Source organism: Salmo salar, chromosome 13, assembly GCF_965601325.2.
Source record: "Salmo salar chromosome 13, fSalSal1, whole genome shotgun sequence".
Classification (NCBI taxonomy): Eukaryota; Metazoa; Chordata; class Actinopteri; order Salmoniformes; family Salmonidae; genus Salmo; species Salmo salar.
This window is the reverse complement of record NC_138303.1, coordinates 29662542-29689416: the sequence shown is the minus strand read 5'-3', so window position 1 is coordinate 29689416 and position 26875 is coordinate 29662542. Positions and strand designations below refer to the sequence as shown.

At 44.8% G+C, this 26875-nt stretch overlaps 1 protein-coding gene across 2 annotated transcripts in view; it reads right to left on the bottom strand.

Annotated features, from left to right (window-relative positions):
- LOC106566792 (protein bassoon) overlaps nt 1-26875 on the bottom strand; it is a 175297-nt gene that overhangs the window by 69486 nt on the left and 78936 nt on the right. For both annotated transcript variants that reach the window (XM_014135183.3, XM_014135185.3), the window contains exon 3: nt 24336-25991. In XM_014135183.3, the coding sequence (XP_013990658.3) occupies nt 24336-25991 (1656 nt within the window). The remainder of the gene's footprint in view (nt 1-24335; nt 25992-26875) is intronic.

The window sequence follows — 26875 nt, the reverse complement described above, 5'->3', positions numbered from 1 at the left end:
AGTTTGGAACTTGATAGTGAGTGTTGCAACCGAGTACAGATCACTTGTACTCACTACGCGCTACAGCACTTGGCAGTACTGAGAGACCTGAAAATAGCTTTGCAAGGACGCTCCCCATCCAACCTGACAGAGCTTGAGAGGATCTGCAGAGAAGAATGGGAGAAACTCCCCATTTACAGGTGTGCCAAGCTTGTAGCGTCATACCCAAGACGACTCCAGGCTGTAATTGCTGCAAAAGGTGCTTCAACAAAGTACTGAGTAAAGGGTCTGAATACTTATGTAAATGTACATTTCAGGGGTTTTTTTGCAAACGTTTCTAAAAACCTGTTTTTGCTTTGTCATTATGGGGTAATGAGGGGAAAAACTATTGAATCCATTTTACAATAAGGCTGTAACTGTCACGCCTACTCCCACTCCGGTGCTCGAAGTCGCCGGTCTACTAACCACTGGCCCTGGCAATCTTCATTACGCACATCTGCTCCCCATCATTATGCACACCTGGACTTCATCATCTCCTTGATTACCTTCCCTTTATTTTTCCTTCAGTAGCCTCAGTCATCAAGCAGTATTGATTTGTTTTCATTCATGTTCTGTACGCTTCTCATGTTTTGTTTATCTGCATTCTTCATCAATAAACTCACCTTCTGCACCTGCTTCGTGAGTCCCAGCGTATATGTAGACAGTAACATAATGTGGAAAAAGTGAAGGGGTCTGAATATTTTCTGAATGCACTGTATAGTGTATTTAAATCAGGCAAAAACAATTCTGCACCACTGTCAAAAAATTGTTCTGCTGTCTCTGACTGTAGCCTACAGCGCATTTTCAATGTTAACGGGTTAGGGTTGGGTGCGGGCCTCAGACTTTCACTTTATTGCATTTATTCGGATGGTTGCGGATGGATTATTAGCAATTGCGGGCGGTGAAAAAACAGCTGACCGATGCACCACTAATACAGGCTTCCTTCTTTTCACTCTGTCAATTAGGTTAGTATTGTGGAGTAAGTACAATTTTGTTGACCCATCCTCAGTTTTTTCCTATCACAGCCATTAAACTCTGTAACTGATTTAAAGTCACCATTTGCCTCATGGTGAAATCCCAAAGTGGTTTCCTTCCTCTCCGGCAACTGAGTTAGGACGCCTGTATCTTTGTAGTGACTGGGTGTATTGATACACCATCCAAAGTGTAACTAATAACTTCACCATGTGTCACGGATCCCTCTGGAACTTTCATTACGCACAACTGGCACCTATTCCCACTGATTGATTGTACTTTAATTAATTTGTAAAAAAAAAGTTTAAATCCCCTTTCACATTATGGGGTATTGTGTGTAGGCCAGTGACAAAAACATTCTAAATTTAATCCATTTTAAATTCAGGCTGTAACACAACAAAATGTAGAAATAGTCAACGGGTGTGAATACTTTCTGAAGGCACAGTATATTGAAAAACAAGAATACATTTTGGAACAGAAGACATGGCCTTTCTTTCTCATTAAGCATTATGACTGTATGCATGGTGATGAGTCAGAATGAATTGTAGGGGTCCTCAAATGAGCATGTACTCTTCACGTGTGCCTGATGGAAAATGTAAGAGTGAGGTCCTTCTGTTCTGATAAGGGTGGTAAGTCAGATTGCAGGCACACTGAAGCCACCTCTGTCCACTGAACAGCTCATGAGTCACTCAGCAAGTGTAGGGGGGCTAACAGTGTGGGAGCAAATCAATGTGTTTGCCTATGATATGAACACAAACACAATCCCACAGAGAGAAAGAGAGAGACAGAGAGAGTGGAGTAGGCAACTGCGACTCTATTAGGGCTCAAGTGACCTCGATGTTATTGTAGCACAGCATTACCCGGCTCCATCATTCCAGCTCCGCTCGCCTCAGTTGCTCAGCTGCTCCTGTGCTCTCCATCACAGCGAAGCCCTGGGGACACCTGCCTTGCTGACTGACCTATTTAGATCCAGGGTATCGCGGCAGAGACGGATATGCCAGGAAAACACCAATCTCAACAAATCACAACTCCATCTTGATTCGATAACAACTCTCTGTGAGAGAGCGTCAGCAAGAGAATTAACTCCTAGAAGTTCCAAGATGGGGGACTGAACACAGCGGTGCAGATTGCATCAAGATAAAAACGTAATATTCAATATCTGTAAGTTAGACTATATATTAGTACTTCATATACTCGTGGGTAATAACATTCCATCTGGATAACAACACAAAACAAATCATAAGGCTTAAGAAATGTATCGACAAATATTACAAAAACAAGCAACACTCAAACATGACGGAGAGTAAACAAGGAGACTCAATCTCCAAAAGAAAACGCAACTCCTCGACGGATGCAGACGATTTATGCTTTTCACCAGCGGGACTGGTAACGGTAGAAAGCGATTTATTAAAGGCGATAAATGACAAACTGAGCATACTCGAATTAGTCAGTAAAAATATAAAGGAGTTGTAGACGAGCCTCGAAATGAGTGACGAAAAAGCTGCGACAATGGAGAAAGAAACAAACAAGCTAAAAGGGACAGTCAATAAGATAGAAACGGATGTTAATGAACTTAAAAAGGAGAACATCTTTCTGAGAGAAGCGTTACTTGTCATACAGACTAGATCTATGAGAGAAAATGTAATACTTACTATTCAAGAAATTGAAGAAAGAGAAGGAGAAGTTCCTGAAAGAGTAGTGACGGAATTCTTTCTTACGGTGCTTCAAATCCCACTCGATGCTGTCGATAAAATCCAACTTGAAGGTGTACACCATTTTGGACAAAGAGGACAGAGATATGAGCGCCCAATCGTTGCCAAATTTGCATTCTTTAAGGATAAAGTAATGGTTAAAAGCCTGGGTAAAAGATTTGCTGGCATGAAAAAAGGCATGAATGATCAGTTCCCGAGGGAGATTGCAGAATGGCACAAAGTTCTGTACCCAATCTTCAACAAGAATAGATTAAAAGGGAAGCGTGTGGCTCTCATAGCCGATAAACTGTATATTGACAACCAAATGTACTGAGACACAAAGACTACTCCATGGCTGTTCTCATAGAGGAGTCGAAAAATGGAAAACCAAATACTAGCCGTGGTAGGGATTGTAATAATAATAAAAAATAATAGATAGAAAAGCAATACAATGAAACAATTGTTAAATAAACTACAACTGCACAATACCATTCAAGATACGGAATGTTGTAAAATAATTATTTAACTTTCCATTTATAGTATTTTATAAATGGATAAGACGGCATTAGAAAAAAGGATAACTAGCAAAATAGTACATCTTCAAATACAACAAATTGGAACAGAAAAGTAGTCAACCAACATGGTGGAGATAGAACCACAGCAGACAGAAGACATAGAAGGCACAGTATGGGGGTATTTGTGGATGTATTGTGATGGAAGGTGAGGTGTGTGTTTTTGAGTTTGGAAAAGTGTGGCTTTAAGTGAGTGAGAAAGGAAACAGTTGCATATCCCAGAACCAGTGTGTGTCTGTGAGCAGGGGTTGCGAGAGAGAGCTTTCAATTTTGTGCAGATGAGGGATATACATTTTAAAATAAATTATACATCTAATTTACTTATTTATTATCCTATCATGATGAAACGGTCCCCAACCCTATTCCCTAGACACCCACCTGAGCGACCCATACACTAAAGAGAAGTCCTTATCTGTTTTATGGGCTTACTGTAAGTTGTCTATATGCAGACAAAACAGAATGTGGACAGAGACCTACTAGAGCAGCACCAGGCTGCATCACATCCGGCCGTGATTGGGAGTCCTATAGGGCGGTGCACAATTGGCCCAGCATCGTCCGGGTTTGGCCGGCGTAGGCCGCCATTGTAAATAATAATTTGTTCTTAACTGACTTACTTAGTTAAATAAAGGTTAAATTTAAAAAATAAAAAATACAAAGCCAGAGCCTCATGATGGGAGAGCATAATATAGAAAGACATTTTCAAAGATGCTAATGAGAACCTTGACGATCTTGTACATAGCCGGTGGGGATTCCGGTGGGGTACCCCCACCGAGGTAGTGGCAGTGCTGGCAACACTGGCTGCAGTAACCCATGGGGAGGGGGTTACACTCTGACAATCAGAGAGAGTGTGTGTGTGTGTGTGTGTGTGTGTGTGTGTGTGTGTGTGTGTGTGTGTGTGTGTGTGTGTGTGTGTGTGTGTGTGTGTGTGTGTGTGTGTGTGTGTGTGTGTGTGTGTGTGTGTGTGTGTGTGTGTATATATATATCCCACATCTGTTGCTAGGAGGTAAGGATGTTAGGGACAATATAGGATGAATTACAATAATTGTTTGCTAATATAATAATTGCTTGACAAAAATGTAATGCAATGGCAATCCTGGTTATAGGTAACAATCCTTTGCATGAACTATCAACATAATTAGGCATAACATTTGTTAATGATGGAAATTAAGATACAAGATTTTGAAATATATAGAGTTTTTGAATAGCTATATACACTGGCTTGCGAAAGTATCCACCCCCTTGGCATTTTTCCTATTTTGTTGCCTTACAACCTGGAATTAAAATGGATTTTTGGGGGGTTTGTATCATTTGATTTACACAACATGCCTACCACTTTGAAGATGCAAAATATTTTTTATTGTGAAACAAACAATAAATAAGAAAAAAAAGAAAACTTGAGCATGCATAACTATTCACCCCCCCAAAGTCAATACTTGGTAGAGCCACCTTTAAATGTTTCCCCTTAAACCATTCAAGTGTTGCTTCAGCAGTATGCTTAGGGTCATTGTCCTGCTGGAAGGTGAACCTCCATCCCAGTCTCAAATCTCTGAAACTGAAACAGGTTTCCCTCAAGAATTTCCCTGTATTTAGCGCCATCCATCATTCCTTCAATTCTGACCAGTTTCCCAGTCCCTGCCGATGAAAAACATGTATTTGGGATGGTATTCTCGGGGTGATGAGAGGAGTTGGGTTTGCGACAGACATAGCGTTTTCCTTGATGGCCAAAAAGCTCAATTTTAGTCTCATCTGACCAGAGTACCTTCTTCCATATGTTTAGGGAGTCTCCCACATGCCTTATGGCGAACACCAAACGGTTTGCTTATTTTTTTCTTTAACAATGGCTTTTTTCTGGCCACTCTTCCGTAAAGTCCCTTCCACCAGGTGGTTGATGATATATGTTGGCACGACTGCCATATTGCATCTCCATCCCAAAGCCCTTGCTTGGAATTGTACTTCGCCAGACTGCCAAGAACCCTCATCCAGGCCAAGGTGGCGAGACACGGTAGTGATGACACCAAAGGCCTTGTTGATCTCTGCACCAGACAGGATGCTCCTGCCAGCATACTTGGGGTCCGACATGTACGCTGCGGTGTGTATGGGCTTCAGGCAGAAGTCTTCATGCTTTTTGATGTATTTCAGAACTGCAGTTTCCTCTGCTTGGAGCAACAGTGAAATGGGCACGGCAGTACGGATTTCTTCTCTTACATCTGCAAGCAGAGTCTGAACAGGATGGCATTGTCTCCCTCAATCCGTGCAATGGCTACTACTATAGGTTTCAGGAGTTTCAGTCTGCTTACCACTGTCTCCCAAAATACATCATCCAGAAGTATCGTCTTGATGGGGCTGTCCATATCGGCAGACTGTGATATGGCCATTTCTTGGAGAGACTCCTTCCCCTCCAGGAGACTGTCAAACACGATGACAACACCACCCCAATGGGTGTTGCTGGGCAGCTTCAATGTGGTGCTCTTATTCTTCTCACTTTGCTTGGTGAGGTAGATTGCTGCTGTAACTTGATGACCCTTCACATACAGTGAGGGAAAAAAGTATTTGATCCCCTGCTGATTTTGTACGTTTGCCCACTGACAAAGAAATGATCAGTCTATCATTTTAATGGTAGGTTTATTTGAACAGTGAGAGACAGAATAACAACAAAAAAATCCTGAACAACGCATGTCAAAAATGTTATAAATTGATTTGCATTTTAATGAGGAGGCACAGACAGTGTAGTAGTGTGGGCTCAATAGCATATCATTAGTGTGCAAGATCTTGAGAATCAGCTGTACATGTGATGGAAGAGTGCACTGCACATGTGATGGAAGAATGCACTGTGCATGCAGAGGGTTGTAATTACATTGAATTGGGGATAGTTTAACCAAAATATGCCACAAGACCTAGAATTGCCTTAATGTATGTGTATCCAATAAAAAAGGTTCACTGTTATAAGCTAACCTTTTTGATGAATGTAAGCAAAGTTCCCAAAATTCCCTTACTTAACATCCCATGGAAAATCTCCCGACAAATGTCCGGAAATTTCCAGGAAAGTTTCTGACCCTTTGCAACCCTAATCACTATGGTACTTTTTAATGGTAAATTACAGACATATATTATGATAAATATATGTTAAACTTGTATCTCATTATGGTAATTAGTGAAATAAGTATAGCAAGTTATAATTGTAATGGCTTAACAGATCATAAGAAAATACTAACAATATTTACCTGGCTTAAAGAGAAGGAATATAATGTCTATTGTTTACAGGAAACTCATTCAACAATTTTAGATGAAGTTGTGTGGAAAAAGGACTGGGGGGTGAAATATACTTCTCCCATGGGCATAGAAATTCAAAAGGGGTGATGATATTTACTAATTAACAGTGGTTTTGAACCAAATGTGCAAATTGTCCAAACAGATCTGCAAGGTAGATAGATGATTTTAAATATGTTATTGGACCATAAACAGATATGGCTCATTAACCTTTACGGACCAAATAATGATGATCCAAGTTTCTTAGAAAATATACATAATAAATTATCAATCCTACAAGCAATGCAAAACTCTATTATTATGGTGCGAGATTATAATACTTGTCATGATCGTGTGTAGAGAAGGACCAAGGCGCAGCGTGAGTATCGTTCCACATCTTTATTAATATGTGAAACTTAGCCAAAATACAAAAACAATAAAGAATAAACAAAACATGACTAAAGAGGAGCTACATGCACTCACTCAAAATAATATCCCACAAACACAGGTGGGAAAAACAACTACTTAAATATGATCCCCAATTAGAGACAACGATGACCAGCTGCCTCTAATTGGGAATCATACAAAACCCCAACATAGAAAAAATAAACTAGAACCCAACTTAGAAATAAATAAACTAGATAAACCCCCCAGTCATGCCCTGACCTACTCTACCATAGAAAATAAGAGCTTTCTATGGTCAGGACGTGACAATACTGTTTTAAATACCTCAATGGACCGCAAAGGAAATCACACCACAAACTATCACCCACATGCTCTTAAGGAAATCACAAATGTCATGGATATATTGGAACTAGTGGATATATGGAGGCTTAAATATCCTGACCAAGTGAGATGTACATGGCGTAGGCTCAGTCAAGCTAGTCATCTTGACTGCTTTCTTATGTCATTCTCATTGGCACCAAAAGTTTAAAAAAAAGTGTTGATAGGAGACAGAATGCGATCGGAAGATCAGATAATTGACATATACAGTTGAAGTCGGAAGTTTACATACACCTTAGCCAAATACATTTAAACTCAGTTTTTCACAATTCCTGACATTTAATCCAAGTAAAAATTCCCTGTTTTAGGTCAGTTAGGATCACCACTTTATTTTAAGAATGTGAAATTTCAGAATAATAGTAGAGAGAACGATTTATTTCAGCTTTCATTTCTTTCATCACATTCCCAGTGGGTCAGAAGTTTACATACATTCAATTAGTATTTGGTAGCATTGCCTTTAAATTGTTTAACTTGGGTCAAACGTTTCGGGTAGCCCTCCACAAGCTTCCCACAATAAGTTGGGTGAATTTTGGCCCATTCCTCCTGACAGAGCTGGTGTAACCGAGCAAGGTTGGTAAGCCTCCTTGCGCGCACACGCTTTTTCAGTTCTGCCCACAAATGTTCTATTGGATTGAGGTCAGGGCTTTGTGATGGCCACTCCAATACCTTGACTTTGTTGTCCTTAAGCCATTTTGCCACAACTTTGGAAGTATGCTTGGGGCCATTGTCCATTTGGAAGACCCATTTGCAACCAAGCTTTAACTTCCTGACTGATGTCTTGAGATGTTGCTTCAATATATCCACATCATTTTCCTTGCTCATGATGCCATCTATTTTGTGAAGTGCACCAGTCCCTCCTGCAGCAAAGCACCCCCACAACATGATGCTGCCACCCCCGTTCTTCACGGTTGGGACGGTGTTTTTTTATTTTATTTTATTTATTTTATTTAACTAGGCAAGTTACTAGGCGGTTGGAACCAAAAAATAAAAATAAAAATAAAGAAAATCCCTGGAATGAGTAGGTGTGTCCAAACTTTTGACTGGTACTGTACATATTTGCAAAACAATATATGGGGGATTGCAAGTGATGCAGACAATTACATTGATGGAAGCTACAATCTACAGTATATGCAATGTTAAAGCTGATATACCCACAATTTTTTTTTAATGAAATGTAACATGTCGTACCTGTCCTACTACAGACTATACCGTACTAATAGTGTATTGTATACTGTACTTCAATTACCAACCCACTCTGGAAGCCTACACCATAGAATGACATATAGTATCTAGAATTGATAATGTCTCTATTGCCCTATTGCCTACACATGCTTGTCATCTAAGAATATACAGTATGACTGGGAAATGTCTTTCATCCCCCACGACGATCTGAAGACAACAACAACCACTGTGTACATGAAGTCATCATACTCACTCACGCATGCGCACACTTTATAGTTCTCATCCAATTTTATCCCTACCCCTTCTAGTCTCTCCCCCTTCCTTACCATTCTGAGGAGCACCAACGAAAATCCAATAAGGGCCATATGAAGAGTGTATGGAAGTGTCTTACATTTATGGACCTCAGTGGCAGATCTCTCTCTCTCTCTCTCTTTCTCCCTCTCTCCATCCCTCCAACTCGTTCTCTGATCAAGGACTCCAGGCCTTTATAGAGGACAGATCAATGGAGATAAAGCCAGGGCTCCGGCTGCAACCTCGTTAAGTCAGCTGCACTTTATGGAGAGTATTTTATTCCTACATGAGATTTACAGGCAAAACACACACACAAACACACATTCATGCACACACAAACACACAAACAGACACACACACACACACAAAACAGAGGCAACAGACCTGGAGAACCAAGCAGGAGTAGTTTCCCCAAGGACAAGCAGCCCTGGCTGAGTCACAATCCCCCAGATCTGGGGAGGAGGGATGGAGGGCAGAGTGTTGGAGGGACAGAGGAGAAAGTGAGGTGACATGGATTATCAACTTCCTGGTATCCCCAGAGACCAGCTGATCATAAATAAACAGAGAGGAAACTGGGAAGAGATGTTCATGAAGCAGTGCACTACAGTACTCTCTATGTCAGCCACAGAATGCTTCGAGAGAGATGTTAAACCACCATCAATATTGCAATACACAAAGTTAAGAGTGGGGAGTGTGTTTTGAACTGCGTAATGAATGATGACCAATTTGATGCACAGACAGTGTAATGCAGCAAACTTGTATGGCTTGCAATTTCCTCCATAACATTGTAAATATTGCATGGCATCTAAAATTGACATAGCTGGAGTTAAATTGGTTGAATAAGTTAGGAGCTGGGCTGTGCTGGGCGTTTGGGCATTAAGGGCGTGGACAGTTGGTTCTGTATGGGTTCTGTATGAGGGGAGATGAGGAAGAGGGAGGAGCATGAGGAGGAGGATGGGGGGAAATGAGGAGGAGGAGGAAGAAGAGGAGGAGGAGGAAGGGGAGAAAGAGGAGCAGGAGAGCATCATGTTGAATTATTGATGGAGATGAGATGTGCTCCAGTGCATGATGGGCCCTCCATTAAGAGAGCTGCTGCTGCCTCTCTCTCAGCCTCTATTTCTGTAGGCCTCACCTCTCCAAGACAGTGAGTCTGAGTCACACACTGAGAACGGCCCTCCCTCTACCACTTGCAGTCTGCCTGACCCATGCAGGGCACACTCACCTCAGTCATATGGAACTCTGAATGGACACTGAATCCTGAGTTTAGAATGGGTAATAAATAGGATAAAAGTTGGTTTAGGGTATGTGTAAGGATATAGGATGTTATAAGGATATAGGATGGTTATAAGGACATAGGATTGTATAAGAATATAGCATGGTATAAGGATATAGGTAGGTATAAAGATAAAGCAGGGTATAATGACATAGGATGAGTATAAGGATATATATTTTTTTTCACCTTTATTTAACCAGGTAGGCTAGTTGAGAACAAGTTCTCATTTACAACTGCGACCTGGCCAAGATAAAGCAAAGCAGTGCGACACAAACAACAACACAGAGTTACACATGGAATAAACAAGCGTACAGTCAATAACACAATAGAAAAAAATAAAGTCTATATACAGTGTGAGCAAATGGCGTGAGGAGGTAAGGCAATAAATAGGCCATAATAGCAAGTAATTACAATTTAGCAAAATTAACACTGGAGTGATAGATGTGCAGATGATGATGTGCAAGTAGAAATACTGGTGTGCAAAAGAGCAGAAAAGTAAATAAAAACAATATGGGGATGAGGTAGGTAGATTGGATGGGCTATTTACAGATGGGCTATGTACAGCTGCAGCGATCGGTTAGCTGCTCGGATAGCTGATGTTTAAAGTTAGTGAGGGAAATATAAGTCTCCAGCTTCAGCGATTTTTGCAATTAATTCCAGTGATTGGCAGCAGAGAACTGGAAGGAAAGGCGGCCAAAGGGGGTGTTGGCTTTATGGATGACCAGTGAGATATACCTGCTGGAGAGCGTGCTATGGGTGGGTGTTGTTATCGTGACCAGTGAGCTGAGATAAGGCGGAGCTTTACCTAGCAAAGACTTATAGATGACCTGGAGCCAGTGGGTCTGGCGACAAATATGTAGCGAGGTGTATTTAGAGGGCAAGTTGGTCAGGATGATATCTATGAGGGTTCCTATGTTTACGGATTTTGGGTTGTACCTGGTGGGTTCCTTGATAATTTGTGTGAGATTGAGGGCATCTAGCTTTGATTGTAGGACTGCCGGGGTGTTAAGCATATCCCAGTTTAGGTCACCTAACAGAACGAACTCTGAAGATAGATGAGGGGCAATCAATGCACATATGGTGTCCAGGGCACAGCTGGGAGCTGAGGGGGGTCTATAACAGGTGGTAACAGTGAGAGACTTATTTCTGGAGAGATTCATTTTTAAAATTAGAAGCTCGAACTGTTTGGGCATAGACCTGGAAAGTATGATAAAGGATGGTATAAGGATATAGGATGGTATAAGGATATGGAATGGGAATAAGCATATAGGATGGGTATAAGGATATAGAATGAGTATAAGGATATAGGATGGTATAAGGATATAGGATGGGCATAAGGTTATGGAATGGGTATAAGCATATAGGATGGGTATAAGGATATAAAATGGTATAAGGATATAGGATAGGCATAGACGCGCCTGAAAAAGATTAGTAGCTCATGCATATTCATGAGGCTGCCACCTTATTTTTGTTCTCGTACTCTTCCAAAAGTTTATCTTGCATATCAAACCACTGATAAGCTTTCCCCAGCTCAATCATTCTGCAATCGGAACACAGAATAAATGTCACCCAATTATCTCACTCTGCACAGTCTTGTGTGTGAGAGAGTGAGAGAGAGAGAGAGAGAGAGAGAGAGAGAGAGAGAGAGAGAGGCAGAAGTCTCTTTCTCGTCACTCTCTTTGTTGGGACAGTGAGAGAATTAGGCCTAATAATTAGCTAATGCTTACTGTAGTTCAGTGATACACACCAACACAAACACACACACACAGACACTGGAATTAAGCACCTCTCTCAGTCAGTCTTCTTTACATTCTTTACAAGCCCAGCCATGACTGTGACAGCTGTCCACCTGCTAGTCTATTTCCAGCCTCTTTGTGACAGGGCGTTCAAATAGGACAGGGGTTCTATCAGCGCTTTCATCACACACACACACACACACACACACACACACACACACACACACACACACACACACACACACACACACACACACACACACACACACACACACACACACACACACACACACACACACAGGTGCCGGAGAGCAGGATTGCACACATTAAACACACACAGTTATTAGCACACACACAAACTCATTAGCACGGTCACACGCAGATGCACACACACTCTAACATGCAAGATGGATTAGTCATCCATAATGGTAATTATTACATACATACATACTGCAGACACAATTCACATATACAGTGCCTTCGGAAAGTATTCAGACCCCTTGACTTTTTCCACATTTTGTTACGTTACAGCCTTATTCTAAAATGGATTAAATAAATAAAACATCCTCAGCAATCCTCACACAATACCCAATAATGACAAAGCAAAAATAGGTTTTTAGAATTTTTTGCAAATGTATCAAACCTAAAAAACAGAAATATTTTATTTACATAAGGATTCAGACTCTTTGCTATGAGACTCAAAATTTAGTTCAGGTGCATCCTGTTTCCATTGATCATCCTTGAGATTGGAGTCTCATAGCATCCCCAAATACAGGTGTGCCAAGCTTGTAGCATCATACCCAAGAAGACTCGAGGCTGTCGTTGTTGCCAAAGGTGCTTCAACAAAGTACTGAGTAAAGGGTCTGAATACTTATGTGAAGGTCCTATTTTTGTTTTTATTTTATTTAAAATTAGCAAAAATGTATAGAAACCTGTTTTGGGGTATTGTGTGTAGATTGATGAGAACATTTTTGAGATGTTTTATTTTTTAATACATTTTAGAATGAGGCTGTAATGTGGAAAAAAATTGGAAAAAGTCAAGGGGTCTGAATACTTTCCGAAGGCACTATATGTGTGTCACGCTCTGACCTTAGAGATCCTTTTAATTCTCTATTTGGTTAGGTCAGGGTGTGACTAGGGTGGGCAATCTAGTTTTTCTATTTCTTTGTTGGCATGGTATGGTTCCCAATCAGAGGCAGCTGTCTATCGTTGTCTCTGATTGGGGATCATACTTAGGCAGCTTTTTTCCACCTTTAGTTTGTGGGATCTTGTTTTTGGTACTGTGCTGTGTAGCCCTACTAGACGTTACGTTTTGTATTTGTTGTTTTTCGGTGTTCATTTATTCAATTAAAATGTACGCCTACCACGCTGCACCTTGGTGCGATCCTTCCATCGATGAGCGTAACATAAGATCCCACCACAAACGAACCAAGCTGCGTGGCCAGGAGGAGCAGGGATCCTGGGCCCCGGGAGAGAAGGGAGTGGAGGCCTTCCTGGACGTGGGAGGAGATCATGGCAGGAGACGAGAGCCTGCCATGGAAGCAGGCGGAGGCAGCAAAGGAGGATCAACGACGACTCCGAGGTTCGCAACCACGATGGAAGCCCGAGAGGCAGCCCCCAAATTGTTTTTTTTTTTGGGGGGGGGGGGGGGGGGGGGGCACACGGGGTGGTTGGCGGAGCCAGGGTTTAAACCAGAGCCAACTCACCGTACTTAGCGTGGGGAGCGTGTGACCGGGCAGGCACCATGTTTTGCGGTGATACGCACTGTGTCTCCAGTGCGCATCCACAGCCCGGTGTGTGCTGTGTCAGCTCCCCGCACTTGCCGTGCGAAAGTGGGCATCTGTCCAGGACGGGTGGTGCCGGCTCTACGCTCCAGACCTCCAGTGCGCCTCCACGGCCCAGTATATCTTGTGCCGGCCATACGTACTGTGTCTCCAGTGTGCCTTCACAGCCCAGTGCGTCCTGTGCCAGCTCCCCGCACTTGCCGTGCGAAGGTGGTCCTTTGTCCAGGACGCGTTGTGCCAGCTCTATGCTCCAGACCTCCAGTGCGTCTCCACGGTCCAGTATATCCTGTGCCAGCTCCATGCACCCGGCCTCCAGTGTGTGTCTCCAACCTGGTACGTCCTGTGCCTGCTCCACGCACAAAGTCTCCAGTGATGATCCATGGCCCGAAACCTTCAGTGATGATCCATGGCCCGGAGCCTCCAGTGATGATCCATGGCCCGAAGCCTCCAGTGATGATCCATGGCCCGGAGCCTCCAGTGATGATCCATGGCCCGGAGCCTCCAGTGATGATCCATGGCCCGAAGCCTCCAGTGATGATCCATGGCCCGGAGCCTCCAGTGATGATCCATGGCCCGAAGCCTCCAGTGATGATCCATGGCCCGGAGCCTCCAGTGATGATCCATGGCCCGAAGCCTCCAGTGATGATCCATGGCCGAAGCCTCCAGTGATGATCCATGGCCCGAAGCCTCCAGTGATGATCCATGGCCTGGAGCCTCCAGTGATGATCCATGGCCCGAAGCCTCCAGTGATGATCCATGGCCCGAAGCCTCCAGTGATGATCCATGGCCCGGAGCCTCCAGTGAGGATCCATGTCCCAGAGCCTCCAGAGACGATCCAATGTCCGGAGTCTCCAGCGACGGTCTGCAGTCCAGAGTCTCCAGCGACGGCCTGCAGTCCAGAGTCTCCAGCGACGATCTGCAGTCCAGAGCCTCCAGCGACGGTCGGCAGTCCAGAGCGTCCAGCGACGAATGGCAGTCCAGAGCCTCCAGCGACGGTCTGCAGTCCAGAGCCTCCAGCGACGGTCGGCAGTCCAGAGCCTCCAGCGACGGTCTGCAGTCCAGAGCCTCCAGCGGGGGTTCCCAGTCCAGAGCCTCCTGCGAAGGTTCCCGGTTCGATTCCTCCGGCGATGATTCACGATCCGGAGCTTCCGTTTTGTATTTTTTTCCGTTTTGTTCCGTTATGTATTTGTTGTTTTTCGGTGTTCATTTATTAAATTAAAATGTACGCCTACCACGCTGCACCTTGGTCCGATCCGTCCATCGACGAGCGTAACAATGTGTGTATGTGTCTCTCTACGTGTGTCTCTCTCTCTCTCCTCTGTGTGTCTGTGTGGGCCCGGCAAGCGTAGAGCCTGCAGCTCAGCAAGCAGAGAACACACACACACAGATTGGAGGGTTGATTGAAGAGTGCATGGAAAGAGTAGTGAGAAGCATCTGGACATTGTGAATTACTGAGTTCTCAACAGCAAAATGTATGAGAAGGACAACTCTAATCTGTGAGTGAGAACCAGAGAAAGAGAGAGATCCCCTATCTGGCCAATCAAGCAGTGACATTAATCAATTAACCAATCAACCAGGAAATACTGTTAATCAAGACATATGACCTCCCATTTCAGTATGACTCGGATTAAGTACTCAGAGAATTAAATAGAACACTAGAGTACAGACTATATTTTAGTGGGAGAATAGAGTATATTAAATTAGGAGAATATTGTATATTATAGTAGGAGAATAGAGTATATTTTAGTTGGAGAATATAGTATATTATAGTAGGAGAATAGAGTATAATATAGTAGGAGAATAGAGTATATTATAGTAGAAGAATAGAGTATATTATATTAGGAGAATAGAGTATAATATAGTAGGAGAATAGAGTATAATATAGTAGGAGAATAAAGTATAATATAGTAGGAGAATAGAGTATATTATATTAGGAGAATAGAGTATAATATAGTAGGAGAATAGAGTATATTATAGTAGGAGAATAGAGTATATTATAGTAGGAGAATAGAGTATGTTATAGTAGGAGAATAGAGTATAATATAGTAGGAGAATATGTATCTCTATTTGAGCATCCCTGCCCTAACCCTGATACACCTGGACTCTAGTCTCTAAATATAAAATACAAATAATGGACTCAATTAAGGAATGAGTCCTGGTCAAAAGTAGTGCACTTCATAGGGAATAGGGTGACATTTGAGACGCAGCCATGGAGATAAGCCATTTGACGTCAGTAAAGCTGATAAACATTATGAAATAGCAGAATAGCATATGCCCTATTATTAGCCTTGCTAACCCACATACAGATAATAAGACTAACCAATAATCTCTGTGGTATAACCTGACCTCTCTGTCCACCCCTGCCTTCATCCCAGCAGGCACACAAACACACACACACACACACACACACACACACACACACACACACACACACACACACACACACACACACACACACACACACACACACACACACACACACACACACACACACACACACACACACACACACATACACACACACGCACACACGCACACACGCACACACGCACACACGCACACACACAGACAGGTGAGTGAGACACAGACTAATTGTTAGGACACCTACGATGGCATCCGTGAAGTACTATGTGACAAACAAGACACTTCCTGGACGTTGAACAGTTTTTCTTTGCGTCCCATAATTCCCCCCTTTGTTTATGCCCATTCAGCATCATTCACACCCTCTTAAGCCCCAGAGATGGACGTCTGAAATGCCTTCAAAACCATCCACTAGTGGCAACAGTGAGAGCTATTACCGGTTTGTGGCCGGGAATGGCAGATGGGCGTAATCCCATGACTCTGGATCAGAAGGTTGCGTGTTTGACCCCAGTGGTGGACACTGTTTTTGTTATTATTGTTTTAACCCTATCCCAAACCTTAACCACTTGGAATGAGTGCCTAAAGTTAACCCTTAACTTCAAAATTTGACTTTTGGAGAAATGGAACGATACAGAGCAGCAGGAGCAACCTAGAGTGTCAAAAACTATTCGAAATTTGACATTTGAAGAAACATGGATAAACATCTAATTAGGCAGTGAGACTGTGAGAGCTTGTTGCTTAAGCCATAGAGCCACCCACCTCGTTAAGAATTCCCATGTAACTGCATGGCCAACCGTCAGCATTGTCAACCCCCTCCATGAGCTTTTTTTTTTACGGCCTAATGTGAAGTAGGGACTAGCATCATCTGCCCCCGTTGGGCTGGCATATCACATATAGTGCACTTGTAAAGCCTCTCACAGCGGTTGGTATGTATTTTGTTACCTGTACCTGACCACTAACACAATTTCTAAGAATGTAGAATTGACTATTATCTGACAAAAAAAGTATTACTAGGTGTATGTCGCTCGTCACTACTTCACAGGAGAGCCATTTAAACAAACTTTTTTTTTTCATCATTATGCATTTTTTGGCAGAAATGCCATCTGGAACATGTGCCTTAATAACAAACTTGTATGCCAACTGTAAATATGAATACAATTGTTAAATTACGAGCCTAGTTTGTTTAGTCACGGAAAAAGAAGGCAACCTTCCAGTTACCCATGATTGGCTGAGATAATGAGTGGACTGGACATGAGAGAGAGATGAGTTCAGATTGGTCTGCCATGTAGTACGCTTCTGTCTATAACATGCGCTGGTCAGTATGTGTAGGTAATCCTTTATAACGCAGCTTTTTTGAACGATATTACGTAGTAGAACTACATAAGTGTTGCTCTCCACTTTCTGTACGACTGAGTTTTAAATGTGATAGCTAAGGAGACAGAGAAAATTCTGGCGTTTGATTGGAAATATGCAGACGGAGTCGAAAAGAGAACACACAGAAGGCTATTGTAGGAAACAGCTGTCTCCGGATTACATCTTCAAACTAAGGGCAACCATGGCATCTGTGACAGAGAGGGAGGAGCGTCCGTCCATGTATACGGGTAAGATAGTCTAGCTAGCTACATTTTCAGATATTACACATTTCTAATTTAGTCAGAAAGTCATTTTCATTTCAAGTTAAAGTGTACTGTTAGCTAGCTAGCTAACGTTAGCTAGCTAACGCTAACGCTCGCTAACTAATGTTACGTGTATGATCTGTGTAGTAATATCATTTGTATCTCAGAGCCATTCGTATTGCTACAGTAGTTGCTTTGCTAGTAACCTGATTGGTTAGCTAACTGCAGATTCATGCAGGGTAGTAACGTTATGAGTTGGGATTATGGTTAATTGTTTAGCTAGCTAGCTACATGTCTAAACAAAAGATTCCACTATGCAAGTAAGTATTTCAATATAATGTTCATGATGTCACTGCGACAACTGTTGATAGACGTAGCTGGTAAATTCATTCTGGCTATCTACTCTGATTTCAGAGCACTCTCATCTGAGTGTACCAGAGCGCAGAATAACTGACGAATTTATGAACGCTCAACACCCATTGAATAGGGCCAGTGTAAGTAAACGTTGGCAAAAAAGTGTAATAAATTGTTGCTAGCAGCTCAGTTGCAGTCACCAACGCTCTGGATAACATAAAGACAGCCTAACCTGCTCAGCCAGGGCGAGTAAAACTATCAGAGTGAGCGTGTCTCTCATTTGTGCCTGGAAGTAGCTAGCAAGCTTGCAAACGTTAGCCAGTTAGCTTGGGTTTTTTAAAATATATATATATTTTTTTATTTCACTTTTATTTAACCAGGTAGGCTAGTTGAGAACAAGTTCTCATTTGCAACTGCGACCTGGCCAAGATAAAGCATAGCAATTCGACACATACAACAACACAGAGTTACACATGGAATAAACAAAACATACAGTCAATAATACAGTAGAACAAAAGAAAACAAAAAGTCTATATACAGTGAGTACAAATTAGGCAAGTTAAGGCAATAAATAGGCCATGGTGGCAAAGTAATTACAATATAGCAATTAAACACTGGAATGGTAGATGTGCAGAAGATGAATGTGCAAGTAGAGATACTGGGGTGCAAAGGAGCAAGATAAATAAATAAATACAGTATGGGGATGAGGTAGGTAGATAGATGGGCTGTTTACAGATGGGCTATGTACATGTGCAGTGATCTGTGAGCTGCTCTGACAGCTGGTGATTAAAGCTAGTGAGGGAGATATGAGTCTCCAGCTTCAGAGATTTTTGCAGTTCGTTCCAGTCATTGGCAGCAGAGAACTGGAAGGAAAGGCGGCCAAACGAGGAATTGGCTTTGGGGGTGACCAGTGAGATATACCTGCTGGAGCGCATGCTACGAGTGGGTGCTGCTATGGTGACCAGTGAGCTGAGATAAGGCGGGGCTTTACCTAGCAGAGACTTGTAGATAACCTGTAGCCAGTGGATTTGGTGATGAGTATGAAGCGAGGGCCAACCAACGAGAGCGTACAGGTCGCAATGGTGGGTATTGTAGGGGCTTTGGTGACAAAACGGATGGCACTGTGATAGACTGCATCCAGTTTGTTGAGTAGAGTGTTGGAGGCTATTTTATAGATGACTATATGATTATAGATTTTTTGACTGCGGTTATTAGGTCAGAACGCTCAGATCAACCCTACTCCTTGGCCAGAGCGTCCACTGTGCGCTCTGAACACTCCGAGAGCGAAACACTCTGAATTTACAAACGGACAATCTGACAACGCTCTGAGTTTACGAATGCCCAGAGCACACTCTGGCACTCCAGACTAAATGCACAAACACAGCCCTGGTATAAACCAGCCTTTAGTCTTGAAATCTTTGGTTGTTTAGTACATGGCCTCATGTGAATCCTTAAAGAAATGGATGGGGGGCCTCCTGAGTGGCGCAGCGGTCTAAGGCACTGCACTGCAGATCCGGATTCGATCCCAGGCTATGTCGCAGCCTGCTGCAACAGGGAGACCCATGAGGCGGCACACAGCGTCGTCCGGATAAGGGGAGAGTTTGGTCGGCCAGGATGTCCTTGTCACATCGCGCTCTAGCGACTCCTGTGGCGGGCCAGGCCCATGCATGTTGACATGGTTGCCAGTTGTACGGTGTTTCCTCCGACACATTGGTGCGGCTGGCTTCTGGGTTAAGCGAGCAGTTTGTCAAGAAGCAGTGCAGCTTGGCAGGGTCGTGTTTCGGAGGACGCATGGCTCTCGACCTTCGCCTCTCCCGAGTCCGTATGGGAGTTGCAGCGATGGGACTAGACTGTAACTACCAATTGGGGAGAATTACAAAATAAAATATAAAAAAATAGATGGGTGTGGCTAAGGCTTAAGAGGGTGTTAATGATGTTGAATGGGTATAGACAAAGAAGAGCTCTCCAGTAGATGTACCAAAACATTCAAGGGCAATTTTGTCAAAAGTGAGGTTACAAGTTTATCAACTTCCAAAGCAGAATTACTTTCCCATTTTTCCTCAACTGTAGTGTATGATATACACATTTCTATCTCTAAGTGTCTACTTTTATTCAATGTAAAAAACACAATTTCAAATGTTGCTACATAAGACCGAATCTAGCTGGTCAGTCACAAATAAAACACCTTCTTTAAAAAAATATGCATTTCACATATCTGTGCTGCACTAAAAGGTTTATTGTTGCCTGAGAGTTGATGAAAATGACAGTGTAATGTGATGTTTCTCATTTCAGCATGAAGTGAAGGGTTGCATTGGGAGCGACTCAGACATATTTGATAACGAGAGGGCAGTATGCTACAAGGTCTGATGAGTCAGTTGGTGTGTGTGTTTCTCTGTGTGTGTGCGCATAAGTGTGCACTTGTACTGTATGCATGCGTGTGCGTATGCAGGCCTGCTTTTATGCTGCCTGCAAGAGTGTGTGTGAAACACAGTGTGTCATCATTCCAGTCCCTCTGGATGACCAGCGCTGGCTGAGATGCCACTGTCCCATCCTCCCTGTCCTCTGTGTTATTTTCTTTCATTCCCTTTCATGTTTCATTACAGGCTGCATGGGAGAAGGCTGGGTGCTGGATCAACCACGTCTCCACTGAGCTCCACTGAACTACACTCAGCTCCACTGTGCTCCACTGAGCCACACTGAGCCCCACTCAGCTCCACTGAGCCCCGCTGAGCCCCGCTGAGCCACGCTGAGCCACGCTGAGCTACACTGAGCCACACTGAGCCCCACTGAGCTCCACTGAGCCCCACTGAGCTCCACTGAGCCACACTGAGCCCCACTGAGCTTCACTGAGCCCCACTGAGCCCCACTGAGCCCCACTGAGCCACACTGAGCCCCACTGAGCCACACTGAGCCCCACTGAGCCCCACTGAGCCCCGCTGAGCCCCGCTGAGCCCCACTGAGCCCCACTGAGCCCCACTGAGCCCCACTGAGCCCCACTGAGCCACACTGAGCCACACTGAGCTACACTGAGCCACACTGAGCCCCACTGAGCCCCACTGAGCCCCACTGAGCCACACTGAGCCACACTGAGCCCCACTGAGCCCCACTGAGCCCCACTGAGCCACACTGAGCCACACTGAGCCACACTGAGCCCCACTGCCTCTTAGGCCACTTTGTGGTAGAGAAAGGTTCCCATCTGAATGAATTTACAATGAATCCTGCTCTGTCAGGGGCGCAGAGAGAGCAGGAGAGGGGAGGTTTTTTTCTATCTCATAAGAGGGTACAGGAGAAAAGAGAAGATGTTGGTGAGGAAAGGGAAACGATGAAAAGCTCCACAGTGAGAGAAATCCCACATGGTGAACGTTTAGAAACATTTGTTACATTGCGATCTACTTCTGTCAGTTCATAACAACACAGCATAAGACACATTTCCCAAGTGAATGAGCAAAGGATTTCACAATCTCCCCATGTATTAAATCAATCTGGAAAGACATGGAGTGAAGACCATGTGAACACCCTGTAGCTAATCCTAGTATTCTCTCTCTGTATCTCTCTCTCCATCTATGTCTACTTTTCTCTCTCTCTGTCCACAGAGTATTTTCAGTACTGAAACGCTACCTAGCATTGAGCAGCCCACAACCCACTGCTCTCATCTGTATATCATTATTAAGCCTGGAATGGGAGGATTCAGGATGAAATGGAGGAGGATGCCAGGACTTTGGCCATTGGTTGAGATAAAGTGCATGTCGGTAGGGAACACATTTTGTTTAGTGACATGCATTTGAGGGAACTGCAAAAAGAAGGGGCAGAGAGAGAAGAAGAGTGCTTAATTAATAATTCAGAGGATGTGCTTTATAAATAGTGAGAGATTAAATATGTAGAGGAGCACAGAGTACTGTACCCTCACTACCCTCCAGACCTGGGTTCAAACACTATTTGAAATAGTTTATCTGAGCTTGATTGAGCTGTCCTGGCACAATGGAACCAATGGAGTAGTCACAATGATGAAAACTGCCGATCTGGTACTCCGGACAGACTAGAGGAAATGCAAAAAACAATTGGTTTGCTACCCTCGACAGCCCTCCCAAGATCTAGCTAGCTGAGCAGGAGAACCCAACCCAGCAGGGAAAAGTCAACAGGTTTTGTTTTGTTCCCCCCAGCCTCCCATTCTTTAGTTTATCCTGAGACACTGCTTTGGACGTCATACGTATTCTCTCTCTCTCTCTCTCTCTCTCTCTCTCTTGCTCACTCTCTCTCTCTCTCTCTCTCGCTCTCTCTCTCTCGCTCTCTCTCTCGCTCTCTCTCTCGCATCTTTTCACATCTCATCCCTTCCTCTACCCTCTCTCCCTCCCCCTAGTTGTTGTGGTCCCCCAGCAGCTCTCCCTCTGGACTCGCCCCGCCACGTGACCCAGCTATAGCGTGCTCTTTTCAGAGTCTCCTCCACAGCCTGGCTCTCCATCCTTTTCAGGCGTGCTGCGGAGCCCGCAGGCCATGACAGGCCTCTCTTCTACTGACAGCCAGCCTACTGAAGGTTCTGCAGTGGCCCGTTACTCTTGAAAGCTTCCTGCCCTCCTTTGTTTGAAGCATAAATTGAGCCGACATTCAGCAAACAGCCTCTGCCCCTTTCTTTCTGTGCGCCTCTAACAGTTTGAATGGGCTGGGATTCCTCTTGGTGTATATTACTTGATTCAATGCATCTTGGTCCCCCACGCAGTCACCAAGGCTGTACTCTGGAATCTATTTATAGCCCGGCCATTATCTGTAGTTCTGACTGGAGGGATGAACATACAATACAATACTGGCTCTGGCATTGACCCACATTCCCCACAGACCCTTGGCTAGCACCATGCTAACTCTATGATCTGCAACACTTACTGTTGGATCAAAAGGAGCATTGATTTCATAAAATAATCTGAATAATGTAAATAATGAAGTTATTTCAAGGTAATATTTAGGATGCAATTGTGCTAAATAATTTTATATAGATGTACAAAATCACAAAGGCCAATATTAGGCGAATATGATCACGTTTCAGAGAGGCAACCTGAGAATAGCGGTAGCTAATGATATCTCACAAGCCGTCCCTGGCCCTCATATTTCACAAAGCTATGCATCACCAAAACACGGCCAGTAGGTTTGACTGAATTCAAACCCAGGGACATAAATGCCACTTTATGGTTTCTTCTATGTTGCTTCTGCTAGGCTGTGAGTCCAGTGTCAGCGTGGAGGATTAAAAACACCCACTGATTGGTACACTGCAACAGCACCACTTTACATTCTGGTCACACTCACAGATGAAAGTCTGAGCCTCCTTGAATCATAAAGGCTGAATTATAGCGGGAAATACATCTCCCATCTCCGAGCCTTTAATTGGCAACCTACAAATATGCACAATGTTGATTTACTCAGCCTTTTTCCCAGCCTCCTCAACGTCCATTAAGGAGGATTTCTGACCTGGATCTTTGCAGAGGGAGAGAATATAATATAAACTAATCCTAGTTCTTATCCTCACCAATTTGGTCAACATCTCATCTAACATCCGTTTATGGACGATTTACTAAAGTATTTAGGACGATGAGGAGAGATTTCACCTCTGTATTGCCTACCAAATAAACGAGTAATATAGAATATAGAGGTTGTTTCCGGGACACAGATTAAGCATTGTCCTGGACCAAAAAGAAAGCTCAATGGAGAATCTCCATCAAAAAATGCTTTTAGGTCCAGGAGTATAGCTACTATTGGCCATGATTTACTCCCGAAAATCATCATCAAAAAGAGAAGCCGCCTACCAGGCAGGTACAGTACAACCACACAAGGCCTAGAGACTGAACATGTGGATGGTTTTACTAAGACATTCAACAGCTTCCTCTACTGTGTCCGTCCATCTACTTTCATCCCTTGCTCCAGCCCTTCACTCCACCGTTAAATCTGTAGTATGCGCATGCAGTGTTCTCAAGGTCTGTGTGCTTATCTATAGAAAAAGGTGTGAGAGGGAAAAAGGGCTTTGGAGAGTTTCATTATCAGTAAACGGAACAATTCTATTGAATACAAAATTCATGGAAGAAAAAACAGATGTTTTGTGTTCCCCACGCTCCCCTTTTGACCAGGTATTCTGAAAGAACCACTCGCCAAAATGGAAGAACTGCCTCTATCAATTGGGAAGGCGAAATAATAAGTAGTGAATTGTTGCGAGGCAGACATGGTGGCATGCTAAGACACTTTTAGGTGTGATTACTGTAAAGAATTGAGCGAGCTGCATTACTCACAACGTAATGACAAACAGGAGCACGGGCCTCAGTGAAGGATCAAGGACAATAAGAGGGATAGAGAGAGAGAGAGAGAGAGGGAGAGGGATAAAGAGTGAGAGGTAGGGAGAGAGAGAAAAAAAGGGAGAGGGAGATAGAAACATATAGAAAGAGAGATGAACAGTATGTGGAAAAGGAAAGTTTTGCTTACCTCCAGGTGAGGTGCGGGGTTGAATCCACATAGGTTGCAGACCTGAGTGTGGCACTGGGTGCAGGAGTTGTAGCTAGGCGGCTCAGTGGTGCTGCCGATGTTGAGCTCCGTCTTACACAAGGGGCAGTTGACTTTGGGCGTCTCGGGCTCCACCGGCTTGGGAACAGGCTCCTGTCTGGCCGGCTGCTGCTGTTGCTGTTGTTGCTGTGATCCTTTCTGATGATGCACAGGTGATTGCTGCTGTTGGGGTGCTTTCTGAGTTGATGTATGTGGGCCACCCATTTGTGGTGCATACGGGCCACCAATCTGAGTTGGTGTGTGGGGTCCACCCATTTGCGGTACATGAGGGCCACCCATTTGGGGTGCTTGCGGGCCACCCATCTGGGGTGCTTGCGGGCCACCCATCTGGGGTGCTTGCGGGCCACCCATCTGGGGTGCATGGGGGCCACCCATCTGTGGTGCATGGGGGCCACCCATCTGTGGTGCATGGGGGCCACCCGTCTGGAATGGTTTGGCACCAGGAGGTCCTTGTTGTTTGTTGGAAGGCCCACCCCTGGCAGGGGAGGGCTGGGTGGATGGTGTCCCTGAGAGGGGGTCCACAGAGGCCAGGGTGCTGGCTGCCTGGTTGAGGAGCGATGCCCCAAAGCCAAACAGTTTGGTCAGGCCATCCTGGGGCAGTTGCCCCTGGGGAGCAGCGGGCCGATGGGAAGGCGACGAGCCGGCGCTGGCAGCCTGGCGGCCGCCCTGGTGCAGCGGGGAGCCTCGGCCCAGGTCTGGCTGGGAGGGAGCCTTGGCCATGCCCACCAGGGGGACTGCCCCAGGATGGGGGATCCGGGGCTGGCCGGGACCTCCAGGCCCTCTCTGGCCATATGGGATGTGCTGGGGGGAGCTTGTCGTTGACCCGGGCAGGGAGGAAGAGCCGGGTATAGGGTGTCTCTGTAGGCCAGGGGAGGGCTGTGGCTGATGCTGAGCTTGGGGTTTGGCCTGAGGCTGGTGCTGGGGCTGGGATTGACCATAGGGCTGGGATTGACCATATGGCTGGGGCTGTGGTTGGCTTTGGCCGTAGGGTTGTTGCTGAGGCTGGGATTCACCATAGGGCTGGGATTGACCATATGGCTGAGGCTGAGTTTGGCTGTAGGGCTGTTGTTTGGGCTGGGATTGACCATAGGGCTGTTGCTGGGGCTGGGAATGGGCATAGGTCTGGGATTGACCATGTGGCTGGGGCTGAGTTTGGTTGTAGGGCTGATGCTGAGGCTGGGATTGACCACAGGGCTGGGGCTGAGTTTTTCCAAAGGACTGGGGCTGGGACTGACCATAGAGCTGGGCCTGGGATTGGGATTGACTATAGGGCTGGGACTGGGATTGACCATAGGGCTGGGCCTGGGGCTGGGATTGACCATAGGGCTGGGATTGACCGTAGAGTTGGTGCTGGGGCTGGGAGTGGGGTTTTGACTGTGGTGGGGGCTGGGCCTGGGGCTGAGGCTGGGGTTTTGGCTGGGCTGCTGGCTGAGCTGGCTGAACAGGTGGTGGCTGGACTATGGGTTTGGCTTGGTGGGATGGAGAGTGGATCTGCTGCTGGCTCTTGGAGCGTGGGGTGGTCATGTCAATGCCCAAGGCCCTCTGCATCTGGCAGTTGAGACAGAGCCACTCCTGGACCTAGGGAAGACAAACAAGAGAAAAGAGTTTGTTAACAACACAATTACACCGATTAATTTCTCCTTTTTCATATTTTATAATGAAACAAGTAACTGGGCCACTCAAGGACATTCAGAGACTTGTCCTGAAGCCACTCTTGCGTTCTCTTTGCTGTGTGCTTAAAGTCATTGTCCTGTTGGAAGGGGAACCTTCACCCCAGTCTGAGGTCCTGAGCTCTCTGGAGCAGGTTTTCATCAGAGATCTCTCTGTACTTTGCTCTGTTCATCTTTCCATTGATGCTGACAAGTCTCCCAGTCCCTGCCACTGAAAAACATCCCCATCAGCATGATGCTGCCACCACCATGCTTCACCGTAGGAATGGGACCAGGTTTCCTCCAGACGTGACGCTTGGCATTCAGGCCAAAGAGTTCAATCTTGGTTTCATCAGACAAGAGAATCTTGTTTCTCATGGTCTGAGAGTCCTTTAGGTGCCTTTTGGCAAACTCCAAGCAGGCTGTCATGTGCCTATCACTGAGGAGTAGCTTCCGTCTGGCCTGATTGGTGGAGTGCTGCAGTGACGGTTGTCCTTCTGGAAGGTTCTCCCATCTCCACAGAGGAACTCTGGAGCTCTGTCAGAGTGACCATCGGGTTCTTGGTCACCTCCCTGACCAAGGTCCTTCTCTCCCGATTTCTCAGTTTGGCAGGGTGCCAGCTCGAGGAAGATTCTTGGTGGTTCCAAAAAGTGCTCAGCCTGGGGACAGTGAGACTGAGATGTGCGGTCACGAGACTTCTCCATGTTTTTCTTTCTCTCTCTGAATGAATACAACATTGCCCAGTTGGAATATTATTGCTATTTTACGAGAAAAGTAGCATAAAAATTGATTTTAAACAGCGTTTGACATGCT